General features: G+C 42.3%; 1 protein-coding gene and 1 non-coding gene across 2 annotated transcripts in view; one reads left to right on the top strand and one right to left on the bottom strand.

Annotated features, from left to right (window-relative positions):
• Positions 1-12,689, top strand: part of LOC110493897 (protein phosphatase EYA2) — a 73,131-nt gene that overhangs the window by 47,084 nt on the left and 13,358 nt on the right. The window contains exons 3-9 of the mRNA XM_021568477.3: positions 810-850; positions 2,092-2,216; positions 2,521-2,634; positions 8,929-9,005; positions 9,321-9,501; positions 9,638-9,777; positions 10,210-10,293. Of these exons, the coding sequence (XP_021424152.1) occupies positions 2,114-2,216; positions 2,521-2,634; positions 8,929-9,005; positions 9,321-9,501; positions 9,638-9,777; positions 10,210-10,293 (699 nt within the window). The 5' untranslated portion in view covers positions 810-850; positions 2,092-2,113. The remainder of the gene's footprint in view (positions 1-809; positions 851-2,091; positions 2,217-2,520; positions 2,635-8,928; positions 9,006-9,320; positions 9,502-9,637; positions 9,778-10,209; positions 10,294-12,689) is intronic.
• LOC118940655 (U7 small nuclear RNA) lies at positions 3,413-3,467 on the bottom strand. The gene has a single exon (XR_005037242.1). It is a non-coding gene; the product is annotated as a U7 small nuclear RNA (small nuclear RNA).

The following is a 12,689-nucleotide window of genomic DNA, read 5'->3' as shown; positions in this document are numbered from 1 at the left end:
CAAATATTGTACAATCCAGGTGTGCAAAGCTCTTAAAGAATTACCTCGAAAGACTCAAAGCAGTAACTGCTGGCAGAGGTGATTCTGTTCACTCAGGGGTGTGACTTGTTAAGCACTATTTAATTTACTCTTGAACTTATTTAGGCTTGCCATAACAAAGGGGTTGAATACTTATTGACTCAAGACATTTCAACTTTTTATTTTTTATTAATTAGTAAAAAATTCTAAAAGCATAATTCCATGTTGACATTATGGGGTATTGTGTGTAGGCCAGTGACATAAGACCTGAATGTATTTTTTTTTATATATTAAGGCTGTAACACACTGTATTTTCTTTTAAAGAAACAGCAGGTATTTAACATAACTTAAACAGTGGAATCAAAACAAATCATTTGTATTGGTCACATGCGCCTTAGTGAAATACTTACTTACATGCCCTTATCATCCAACAATGCAGTTTTAAGAAAATATTTTTTTTTTAAAGTAAGAGCTTCTTATAAGCTTCTGGGTTGAGTTTCACTCCTTGAAAGCGGCAGCTCTACCCTTTAGCTCAGTGTGAATGTTGCCTGTAATCCATGGCTTCTGGTTGGGGTATATATGTACAGTCACTGTGGGATCAGACTGGTTTTATCAAATGTCATACTATGGCATTATGGTTAAGTGTTGAAATTGGAATGGTATAAAGCCTTTTATCACTGTGAAATCATATCTCAAGTTATTTATTACCCTTTTCATTTCTCAGTGAGTATATCTTTTTTATTGGTATTTATACATGTTTCTCTGTTTCTTTCATTTGTTTTCTATTCTAGGGACACTACGACTCCATACCAGACTCTTCCTTCATCTGCAAGTGAGTGTTGTTGAGATTTTAGTCATCATTGTCTTACGTTAGATAGCACGTTGATTTCGCCTGCACTGATCTGTCTTGTATCTTGCAAATGGTAATAGGATAGCTCAAAAGTAGTTATGCTACAAAGTGCTGTCTACCATTTGAAAATATTACCAAGGTGACATCATCTGCTGAACCCCATTTCTGCATCAAAACTGTTTGAAATAATATAAGCTAAAACAATAAATATGCCAATAAGGTTGATGCTTTTGTGGTGAGGAAGTCTTTTACATATAGCTAAGAACTTATAGTGCTTCAATGAGCAGTATTTCTGAAGTTTGACTATGGCACAAAAGCTAGCATAAAATGTCCAAAATTAACGTTACCTTGATAACTTTAGCTGAGCCAGTCACTGAAATCATCTTTGACTGCAATGATGCTGCTAACCAACCAACCAGCTACCTACTGCACTCACAATGCTGCACACACAATGTTGAATCTTCCAACAAAAGCTAGCTAGCAAGCTACTGTAGCTAGTAGTGCCAATGCTTACAATATTATGAGTTTTCATGAAGCAGCTGTTCTTCTGCCATGAGTCATTGCAGTAGCCTCCCGAATCAGCTGCTGACTGTGCTCAGCTGACCTAACGATACGATCGCGGAGAAACATGCTGATCTACGGGCTGATTTCTGATAATAGTCAGTCCAGCTTAATTGTGGGGCTACATGTCTACAACTTCAGGGTAATTTAAACAGGCTAAGCAAGCTTTTTATGTAAGTGAAGGAAGTGCTAGCTAACTAGCTAGCTAACTGTGTCAGTAAAGTAGCTAACTACAACAGTTAGCAACACAGCGGATCAAGTCACTGCACTGGTGACCAGAATTTGTGCCGCAAATCGACACCTGCTTTTTTTTTATATTCACATGCAAACTATTAAATCACTGCCACAGCGTTTGTAATAATTTAGCTTGCTAGTTATTTTGTCTATTTCATGGAGAGTCATACGAGAGTGCAGTGATATTGTGAAATTTGGAACTATGTTTTACTTTTTTGAATTGTCAATATTCGATATGTGGTTCCAGGTCCTACAAGACAGATTGGTTGAGGGACGAGCGTCCTGTAGGAGTGACGCCATCTGATGTGTGACAATTCTTAGTCATAGCTTAGCATAGCATAGGCTAAGCAGCCAACATGGCAATTTGGACAATACATATTGTCCCCATGTTGCTTAGCAACTTACCAGTCTTTAATTCCTCCTTCTAGATCAGCTGACCTAAGAGCTGTCATGGCGGCGTACGGACAGACCCAGTACAGCCCTGCCCTCCAGTCTGCGGGACCCTACACACCGTATACATACCACACCCAGGGCTACAGCATGCCCTCATACAGTAAGTACTGTCATATCATTCAATACGGGGGGTGAAGAGGTGGGGATATGACTGTTTAAAAGTTGTCTTGAAAGTATGCATCTAAGGCACCGTGAATAGGAACCATAACTCCGCATCCATTTACACCAGGGTCTCCAACTACAGGCCCGCAGGCCAAATGTGGCTCGCAAACTGATTTAATGCTGCCCGCATTTTACAACACACCCAGTTTTACAGCATGTCTCTCTGTAAAATACAGTGTAACCAGTTTCAGTAACTGAATCCAGTGTCGATCATTTATCTCCTTATGTCCTTTCCTCTGCAGACATTAAGACAGAAGATGGCCTCAGCCACTCTCCAGGACAGAACAGTCTGCTGAGCTACTCCAACTTCAGTAGCACTCCCCCCAGCCAGGGCCTCTACAGTTACTCCACACCCGGTCAGTCACACACACACACACACACACACACACACACACACACACACACTAGGGTTTAATATCGGTAACCGGATTACCAAGTTTTACTGGGATATCCTCCCCAAACCCATTCTCGTTTCCCGAGATAAATAATGTTGAGAAACTAGTCAATTATAATACATTATTTCTATGAACAGCCGGGGAAATGGAACTGTTAAATGATATACAATGTCTAAATCTGACTTCTCTGCTTTGCTATCTGCATAATTAACGCTCAGTGTGAGTGTGTGTGCTGTTGTAGCCTACCGTTTTTACTTGCACAAGGTCGGTGCGTCCTACAGGTTCTCCTACCATGCCATTGCAAACAGATGTAGGCGTACAGGAAACATCAGATCAGAGCTTAAAAAAAAAAAAGGATGGCCATAGCCTACCCTCCCCAAGAATCCCTTGAACACATCACAACTGGTGAGAGGATATGCCGAGAAAGAGAGGAGCAAATTAGCTGATGGAAAAATACAAAATATGCATGTGTGACATAAACTCTCTGGCTTCATTCATAGGTTACATTAGACCAGTCATCACAACGCTAGCAGCCTACCATATTTACTCAACATAAAGTCCCCAATAGAAAACATCATTTAGGCTACTTGCATGGCTTCTATAAATGTGTATGCTTACTAAATGCCCACATAAAAAAAAATACTATAGTATGCTATAAATACTATAGTATAGTGTTTTTGCGGACTTTACTGTAGTATTCACTGTAGTGTTTTTGTTTTATTATATTTGACATTGAAGTAGAGGCTTTCTCCTTCAGGAAACCAACTGGAGAAATACTGAAAGAGCAAATTTTCCATAACCTTTAGGTAGGTTGGACTGAGGTTGAATTGCGATATAGGGAGGGAAATGAGTATTGTACAATGCATTCAGAAAGTATCCAGACCCCTTGACTTTTTCCACATTTTGTTATGTTACAGCCTTATTCTGAAATGGATTCAATTGTGTTTTTTCCCTCATCAATCTACACACAATTCCCCATAATGACAAAGCAAAAGCAGGTTTTTAGAAGTTATTTTATTTATTTAAAGTATCACATTTACATAAGTATTTTAGACCCTTTACTCAGTACTTTGTTGAAGCAGCGATAACAGCCTCGAGTATTCCTGGGAATGGCGCTACAAGCTTGGCACACCTGTATTTGGGGAGTTTCTCCCATTCTTCTCTGCAGATCCTCTCAAGCTCTGCCAGGTTGTATGGGGAGCTGCACAGCTATTTTCATGTCTCTCCAGACACTGAGTGTATAAAACATTAGGAGCACCTGCTCTTTCCATGACATAGACTGACGACCAGGTGAAAGCTACAGTATGATCCCTTATTGATGTCACTTGTTACTGTAAATCCACTTCAATCAGTGGAGATGAAGGGGAGGAGACAGGTTAAAGAAGGATTTTTAAGCCTTGAGACAATTGAGACATGGATTGTGTATGTGTGCTTTTCAGAGGGCGAATGGGCAAGACAAAAGTTTTCAGTACCTTTGAACGGGGTTTGTAGTAGGTGCCAGGCGCCCCGGTTTGATTGTGTCAAGATCTGCAATGCTGCTGGGTTTTTCACAGGTTCCCATGTGTATCAAGAATGGTTCACCGCCAAAAGGACATCCAGCCAACATGACACAACTATGGGAAGTGTTGGAGTCAACATGGGTCAGCATCCCTGTGGAATGCTTTTAACACATTGTAGAGTCCATACCCCAACAAATGTAAACTGTTCCGAGGGCAAAAGCGGGTGCAACTCAATATAAGGAAGATGTTTTGTACAGTCAGTGAATGCTTTCAAATAGCACTGCTGGTTACCAGGATGTCTGGTAATTTCTCTACATTTTCTCAGGAGGAAGAATGTGTTGATTATCTGGAAAATATTAAACCCTAACACACAAACACATGAAAACTTGCACACACACACAAAAACAATTACCCAGCACTGGGCGGGAACTGGTGATGCTTGGAGCCAAAGTGCGCTGCTCAGACCACTGCGCTACGGCAGTTCAGAATACTCTAGCAAGCCGTGAGAATACTTGATGATACTTGATGGTATGAGGTCGGTAGTTTTGCAGAGCCTTCCCCAAACCAGAGCCCTTGCCTTAACCACTCTGAAATAATGCCTAAACTGTTAACCTTTGAATTGTTTTAACCATCTAACCAAGCAGAATGAATGGGTATTAAATAGACATGCGTACTTCGAGTTTCAAATGAAAAACAATGAGATCTTGATGAATACAGACGGACACAGACGATTGCATGCACACATACTGGCACACAAACACCCAAATACACACACATACAAGGTCAGTACTCCACCTCTCTTTGTGCCTTTCGCTCTGATCTCTTCTCTACTTTACAAATGGCTAGCCATCCTACCCTCTTTCATTCCTACTTACTGTCTCCCTCCCTCTATTTCTCACTCTCACACATACACACTCACTTTACCTCTCTCTTTTGCTGAGATCTATCCTTTTTTCAGTGGCCAGTCCTTTCTCCTAGAGTGCCTTACAAAAGTATTCACCCCTCTGGGTTTTTTTCCTATTTTGTTTTTGTTGCATTACAACCTGTAATTTAAATTGATTTTTATTTGGATTTCATGTAATGGACACACACAAAATAGTCCAAATTGGTGAAATGAAAACAAAAACAATAACTTGTTTCAAAAAAATGTAAAACGTTAAAGTGGTGCGTGCATTTGTATTCACCCCCTTTGCTATGAAGCCCCTAAATAAGATCTGGTGCAACCAATTACCTTCAGAAGTCACATAATTAGTTAAATACAGTCCACCTATGTGCAATCTAAGTGTCACATGATCTGTCACATGATCTTAGTATATATACACCTGTTCTGAAAGGCCCCGGAGTCTGCAACACCACTAAGCAAGGGGCACCACCAAGCAAGCGGCACTATGAGGACTAAGGAGCTCTCCAAACAGGTCAGGGACAAAGTTGTGGAGAAGTACAGATTAGGGTTGGGTTATAAAAAAATATCCAAAACTTTGAACATCCCACGGAGCACCATTAAATCCATTATTTAAAAAATGGAAAGAATATAGCACCACAACAAACCTGCCAAGAGAGGGCCGCCCACCAAAACTCACGGACCAGGCAAGGAGGGCATTAATCAGACAGGCAACAAAGAGGCCAAAGATAACCCTGAAGGAGCTGCAAAGCTCCACAGCGGAGATTGGAGTATGTGTCCAAAGGACCACTTTAAGCCATATACTCCACAGATCTGGGCCAAAAGGCATGTGGGAGACTCCCCCAAACATATGGAAGGTAATCTGGTCAGATGAGACTAAAATTGCACTTTTTGGCCTCCCGGGTGGCGCAGTGGTTAAGGGCGCTGTACTGCAGCGCCAGCTGGCTCTGTCGTAACCGGCCGCAATCGGGAGGTCCATGGGGCGACGCACAATTGGCCTAGCGTCGTCCGGGTTAGGGAGGGCTTGGCCGGTAGGGATATCCTTGTCTCATCGCGCACCAGCGACTCCTGTGGCGGACGGGCGCCGTACGCGCTAACCAAGGTTGCCAGGTGCACGGTGTTTCCTCAGACACATTGGTGCGGCTGGCTTCCGGGTTGGATGCACGCTGTGTTAAGAAGCAGTACGGTTGGGTTGTGTATCAGAGGACGCATAACTTTCAACCTTCGTCTCTCCCGAGCCCGTACGGGAGTTGTAGCGATGAGACAAGATAGTAGCTACTAAAACAATTGGATACCACGAAATTGGGGAGAAAAAGGGGTACAAATTTAAAATATATATATATATATATATATTTTTTTTTTAAATTTGCTTTTTGGCCATCAAGGAAAACGCTATGTCTGGCGCACGCACACCCAACACCTCTCATCACTCTGAGAACATGTTTTTCATCAGCAAGGACTCGTAAACTGGTCAGAATTGATGGAATGATGGATGGCTCTAAATATAGGGAAATTCTTGAGGGAAACCTGTTTCAGTCTTCCAGAGATTTGAGACTGGGAAGGAGGTTCACCTTCCAGCAGGACAATGACCCTAAGCATACTGCTAATGCAACACTCGAGTGGTTTAAGGGGAAACATTTTAGGCAGTTTTGCCTTGAAGAATGGGCAAAAATCCCAGTGGCTAGATGTGCCAAGCTTATAGAGACATACTCCAAGAGACTTGCAGCTGTAATTGCTGAAAAAGGTGGCTCTACAAAGTATTGACTTTGGGGGAGTGAATAGTTATGCACGCTCAAATTTTCAGGTTTCTTTGTCTTATTTATTGTTTGTTTCACAATAAAAATATTTTGCACCTTCAACGTGGTAGGCATGTTGTGTAAATCAAATGATACAAACCCCCCCAAAAACAATTTTAATTCCATGTTGTAAGGCAACAAAATAGGAAAAATGCCAAGGGTGGTAAATACTTTCGCAAGCCACTGTACCTCCCTCCCTCTCGCTTTCTTTTTCTCTCTGATCTCTCCATCATGATGGCCCTCTGACTTGGAGCCCAGTGAGTGGGGTCCTGTCATTTCCAGGTGGGTGTCCGTAGCAGTGCCCGTCTGTCCTCCTCCACGCCTGTTCTCCATTAGCTGCGGTCTGGGTGCCTGGCGTCAGCAATCTCTCTCTCTCCTCCTCTCTCTCTCCTCTCTGGAGGTCAGGCCCCTTCCTCCTACCCACACACCCACACCGCGGCCCGAACCAGCACGCTCTTGTGTGTGTTTGTGTGTGTCTGCACGTGTGCGTCCGTGTGTTCCATGTGTGTGCGTCTGTGCTCCACACATTCCCCAGTTCTTCGGTACCCAAAGTATGCTTGACTCAGTAGGACTTGATGGCTTTCAAAGCAGCGTGAAATTGACCTTGCTCTGTCAGAGGTTAGAGGTTAAGGTGCATGTTGTGGTGCTGGGAGGGGGGGCTAATGAAGGAACTGCATGGACTTACTGACAGGGGAATGCAGGACCACTGTTAAGAGTCATATTCATGAGTATGCATTGTAGCAATGGAAAACTGAAATGAGCGTTTCTTATTGGATTCTTAAGTCCAGTTTTCTTCTGTTTGATCCTAATGAATACGACCCAAAAGAGGAGACTCAAGATAAAAACTTGAGAGATGAGAATATGGCCCTATAGCAAAGCAGGTTTATAGAATCCACATTGAACTTCAAAGAGAGTTTTGTATATTTGTTATATTTATACTTTCTTGCTCTGTATTTTGTAGCAGAATCATTCCTCTAAGCTTGGACGAAATGTCAGTCTGTTCCAGCTTCAGCCTGCTACCGTTGTTGTCAGAAAGTAAGACTGAAACACTGGTATTCTAACAATGGAATACATGTGACGACTCTGTTTTCTTTCATGTGTTTCAGTACAGGTAAACAAAAACCTAGAGTGGCTTGAAACAAACCCCCATGGCAACTCCATGTACAAGACCACCAGACCTTTCCTCCCACATACACACGCACACACACGCACACACACCACACACTACACTACAAAGGACAGACCAAATCAAAACCAGAAACTCCACTGTTTATTTGGAGACCTTCTGATTTCTTTGTGTTGTTGCTTTGAAGACTATGTTTTGTTGTCCTGGGAGACTCCCGGGTGGTTCTGGGTAGTCATTCATCTAAGGTTAGGTTTTGGGTGGTGGGATGGAGGGAAAGAGGGATGTTGAGGGGTAACACACGAGTGTGGCTGGGGGAAAAGAGCCCAGAGGAAGGCATTCCTTCAGCAGAGTTGATAACACTGATGGAGTAGCTAGCTAGCACACCAGGCTTCCCCCCCAGCTGCATTGTTCTTGTTGGGACTCATAAATCAAGTGCCATACTCCCTGGAGGGGTTGAGGCAAGTCAGTGTTTTGAGGCCATGTTGTGAAGCTACTTCTGTGATTAATGTTGATTTGATTGCATTACAGTAGGTGTTGTTTCCTGCTTATTCCCTTCTTATTCTGGAAATCTTCCAACCAGGATTTTTGGAAAACCTGTGAGTTTTACCAGAAGGTTACCATCATTTTGCAACTCTAAGGGCTAATGCTGTCTCACGATCCACTTAGTACACATAGTTACAAATGCCTAGTTATGCCCATTAATGAGGGGTAATTGACTGATATACTTGTACGATAGGTGTGCAATTTCTGTTGTTACGTTTAACTACCTTGCATTCTTAAATTTGCCTGTTTATATTTCCATTTGTTAAATGTATTGGTATTACAATACCAATAAAAATATATTTTCAATGAAGCTTTCAATGCAAGTCCAACTTCTGTAAATGTCAGTCAATGTGAGTCTTTTTTTGATGTTGGTTTAATGTTGTTTTCCAGGTAGCAGTATTTCTTCGGGGATTTTCCAGGGAGCCAACCCCATCACAGGCGCAACTCCATTCAACCCCACACAACAGGTCAGTACAGGATGTAATACGCACACCATTATGGACGACGATCTTTTATACAAATAAAAACAGCTCTCGCAGTACAAAAAGTTTCCAAATGGCTGGGATGGCATTAAATGGGTTTGGAATACTGCAACTTACAATTGAATGTGCCACTCATCTGGCTTCAGTGATAGCCTCTTTCACGACATAGTAGATATATATATTTTTATAAATCTGTGAAGAAAGGGTGAAGCCCAATATGTAATCATTTGTAATATTCTGTGTATTTTTCTTTCATACATCTTAGGAAGTCTTTAATATTCTTCCTATTCCCTCTGTCAGGACTTCTCAGCGTACTCTAGCTACAGCCAAAGCCAGTACTCGCCATACTACAACACACACTACAACAGCCCGTACCTCGCAAGCAGCAACATCAGCCCTAGCGCCATCACCACGCCCATACCCTATCAGCATCCAGAACACCCTCCCGTGGTGCCCAATCACAGCCCCGAGTCCCACCCAGGTACAGATGGTTGGCCCGCCTCTTCTCTTTATTGGAGAATGATTTATTATCCTCTTAGCATTCTATTTATCTTTCTGTCGTGTTCTTTGGTGTTTTAGACATTTTCATTGACGGGATGTGTGTGTGTGTGTTCCAGGAGAGTACCATCCGCCCCCTAGCCCCCCCACCCCAGGGAAAGAGCCAGAGGGGGTGCCAGCCAGACGGAGCTCAGACGGGAAACTGAGGGGCAGGAAAAGAGTCAGTGACCCACAGCCTCCCCTGGACTCAGATATAGAGGTAATGTTACAGTCCATGGAAGTCACAAACACACACACGTGCACACACACATACACACGCATCCCGTCAATGGTAGCCATTGACACACTGAGCTACAATATGACCACAGGCACACTGTTATTAAAATGTAAGAACACAGGTTACTGACAGTTAGACAGATGGTTTAAAGTGAAGTTGCACTTCCATAACTGTAAAGAAATCATCAGAAGTGTCATTTATAGATCTCACTCAGTAAAAGTCATAAAAGAGTTCACAACATTTACAAATAATGGTAGAACAGTTTAGTAGCTCTTGGTGGTCTTTTATGATTTTCCAAGTAATTTTTCTACTGATTGATCAGTTTGTATGTGTGGCCCGCACTGTCATTTTCTCTTCAACGTAGAGATAGAAAAATAACAATTTGGCTAAATATGTCTTTGTCTTATTTTCCAGCGTGTGTTTGTGTGGGACCTTGACGAGACCATCATCATTTTCCACTCTTTGCTCACAGGGAGCTTCTCCACACGATTTGGCAAGGTAGAAAAAATGGACTTATATGACTTAAAACACTCTCTCCATATCACTTTTCAAATTAAATAACCATGAAAGTATTTGACGGCTTATTTAAACTAATCCTTGATAGTTGCAAAGCTACTGGTAATTTAACAAAGTAAGCGGAATCATCAGTAATTTTGGTGAATAACAGGTCATTTATGGTCATTTGGTCATTTATACTTGATTAAAATGTATTTATATTTACCATAACATTAGCATAACATATTCTTATTTTGTCATTTGTATATACAGTATGTTTTTTTTTTTTTTTTTTTCATTTAACCCCCTTTTTTGTGATATCCAATTGCGATCATGTCTCATTGCAACTCTCCAAAGGGCTCGGGAGAGGCGAAGGTCGAGTCATGCGTCCTCCAAAACATGACCTGCCAAACCACGCTTCTTAACACCCGCCCGCTTAACCCAGAAGCCAGCTGCACCAATGTGCCGGAAGAAACACCGTTCAATTGACGACTGAAGTTAGACTGCAGGCACCCAGTCAAATCAAATCAAATGTATTTATATAGCCCTTCGTATATCAGCTGATATCTCAAAGTGCTGTACAGAAACCCAGCCTAAAACCCCAAACAGCAAGCAATGCAGGTGTAGAAGCACGGTGGCTAGGAAAAACTCCCTAGAAAGGCCAAAACCTAGGAAGAAACCTAGAGAGGAACCAGGCCAAGATGGCCAAGATGTTCAAATGTTCATAAATGACCAGCATGGTCAAATAAGAAAGGCAGAACAGTTGAAACTGGAGCAGCAGCACAGCCAGGTGGACTGGGAACAGTCCACCACATGGAGTCGCTAGAGCGCGATGAGCCAAGTAAAGCCCCCCCCAGGCCAAACCCTCCCCTAACCCGGACGACGCTGGACCAAATGTGCACCGCCCTATGGGACCCCTGGTCACGGCTGGTTGTGACACAGCCTGGTATCGAATCCCAGGCTGTAGTGATGCCACAACACTACGATGCAGTGCCTTAGACATCTGCACCACTCAGGAGACCTATTAGTATATATTTTACATTTGATACACACATTTGCCACACAGAGGGCCAGAGATAATTACAGACACCTGTGATCATCTGAAGTACCCAAAAAGGCCACTAGATGTAATCTGATAAAATAAAAATAAATACTTGAAAGTTACCCAAATTCTGGTGGTTTACTAGTAAACTTAAAATGTTCCCAGTAATATTCTCTCCCTTTGCAAACCTAATACTTGATTATATAAACTATGCAATATCAGTTAAGGGTGAATCCTAACTTCCAGTGGAATTGTGTGCGTTGATGTCAATGGGACTAAATTAATATTCTACTGGAAGTTAGGATTCACTCCTTAAAGCCTAACTTTTTAAGAAGTGTTTTTGTCCTTTGCTCTCTCCTTGACTTTTCACACGCTTGGTGTTTTCCTTCTGTGCCCTCTTGTCTCTTTATATAATCCAGGGGACTTGTTTGGCCAACCCACGTCCCACTGTTTGATTGACAGCTGATTAACCTTTACATAATAGACAGGCAGCTGATGAGGGCAACAATAGTCATGTTTCTTTTTTTTGGCCACAACAGTGTTTTGAATTCTCACGGTCCCGCTGCGGTTTGACGCGATGTAAACGTGGAGTTGGAGAGAGAGAGCCAGAGCGGGAGAGAGTAACAAGTATTAGGCCTAAGCGCTCCACCATTTTGGCACTCTGTTGTTTCTTTTTCAACATATTGTCGGGGAGAAAGGAGAGGATGGAAGTGTTGACATTTGACTGGTGTGCCAAATTCCTGATTCCACCCACCCAGCTTCCCCGCTGAAACGGCAAACTTCAATCTGACATGCTCTGACATCAAAACTTAGACATGCCAGAGAGAAAAAAAGGTTTTGGGTGGGGGGAGGTAGAATCCTCAAATCCCCCAAAAAGATTCCGACCAAAGGCCTAGTGGGATTATTTACGAGCCAGGAATTGGTTTTCAATTAGGTAGGAGTGAGTTTGATATGTCTTCTCACAATAATGCTCACTGTCAGGCAATGACCAATGTTTATGTTAGCTTAGGTTTCCCTATATTAAAGAAACAGGATCCCAACTTTTCTTTAAAAAAAACATGATGCTGTGTCTAGACCAGACAGACTATATAGTAACTCCTTCCTTATGACAGTCATTGTATTATGACCAAACTCATTGAGGTAAACAAGTGTTTAGCCTGTGTTGAGGCAAGCAAGGGAAGCCTGGACCCAGGAAGGGGCAGAAAAAAAATGGTTGTGATGAAAAACTCTTGTTTTCACTGCCTTTGAAAAACCAAGGTAAACTCTAGAGCGCATGAGGATTTTATTCCCTACATTATTGGTTCAATGGCCTTTTATTTATCACACGTAGGCTACAGTGCCCGTGCCATCTCTCTCT

This window comes from Oncorhynchus mykiss, chromosome 17 (genome assembly GCF_057628025.1).
Source record: "Oncorhynchus mykiss isolate SJ-2025 chromosome 17, ASM5762802v1, whole genome shotgun sequence".
Taxonomy (NCBI): domain Eukaryota; kingdom Metazoa; phylum Chordata; class Actinopteri; order Salmoniformes; family Salmonidae; genus Oncorhynchus; species Oncorhynchus mykiss.
This window is presented reverse-complemented; position numbering and strand designations above follow the sequence as displayed.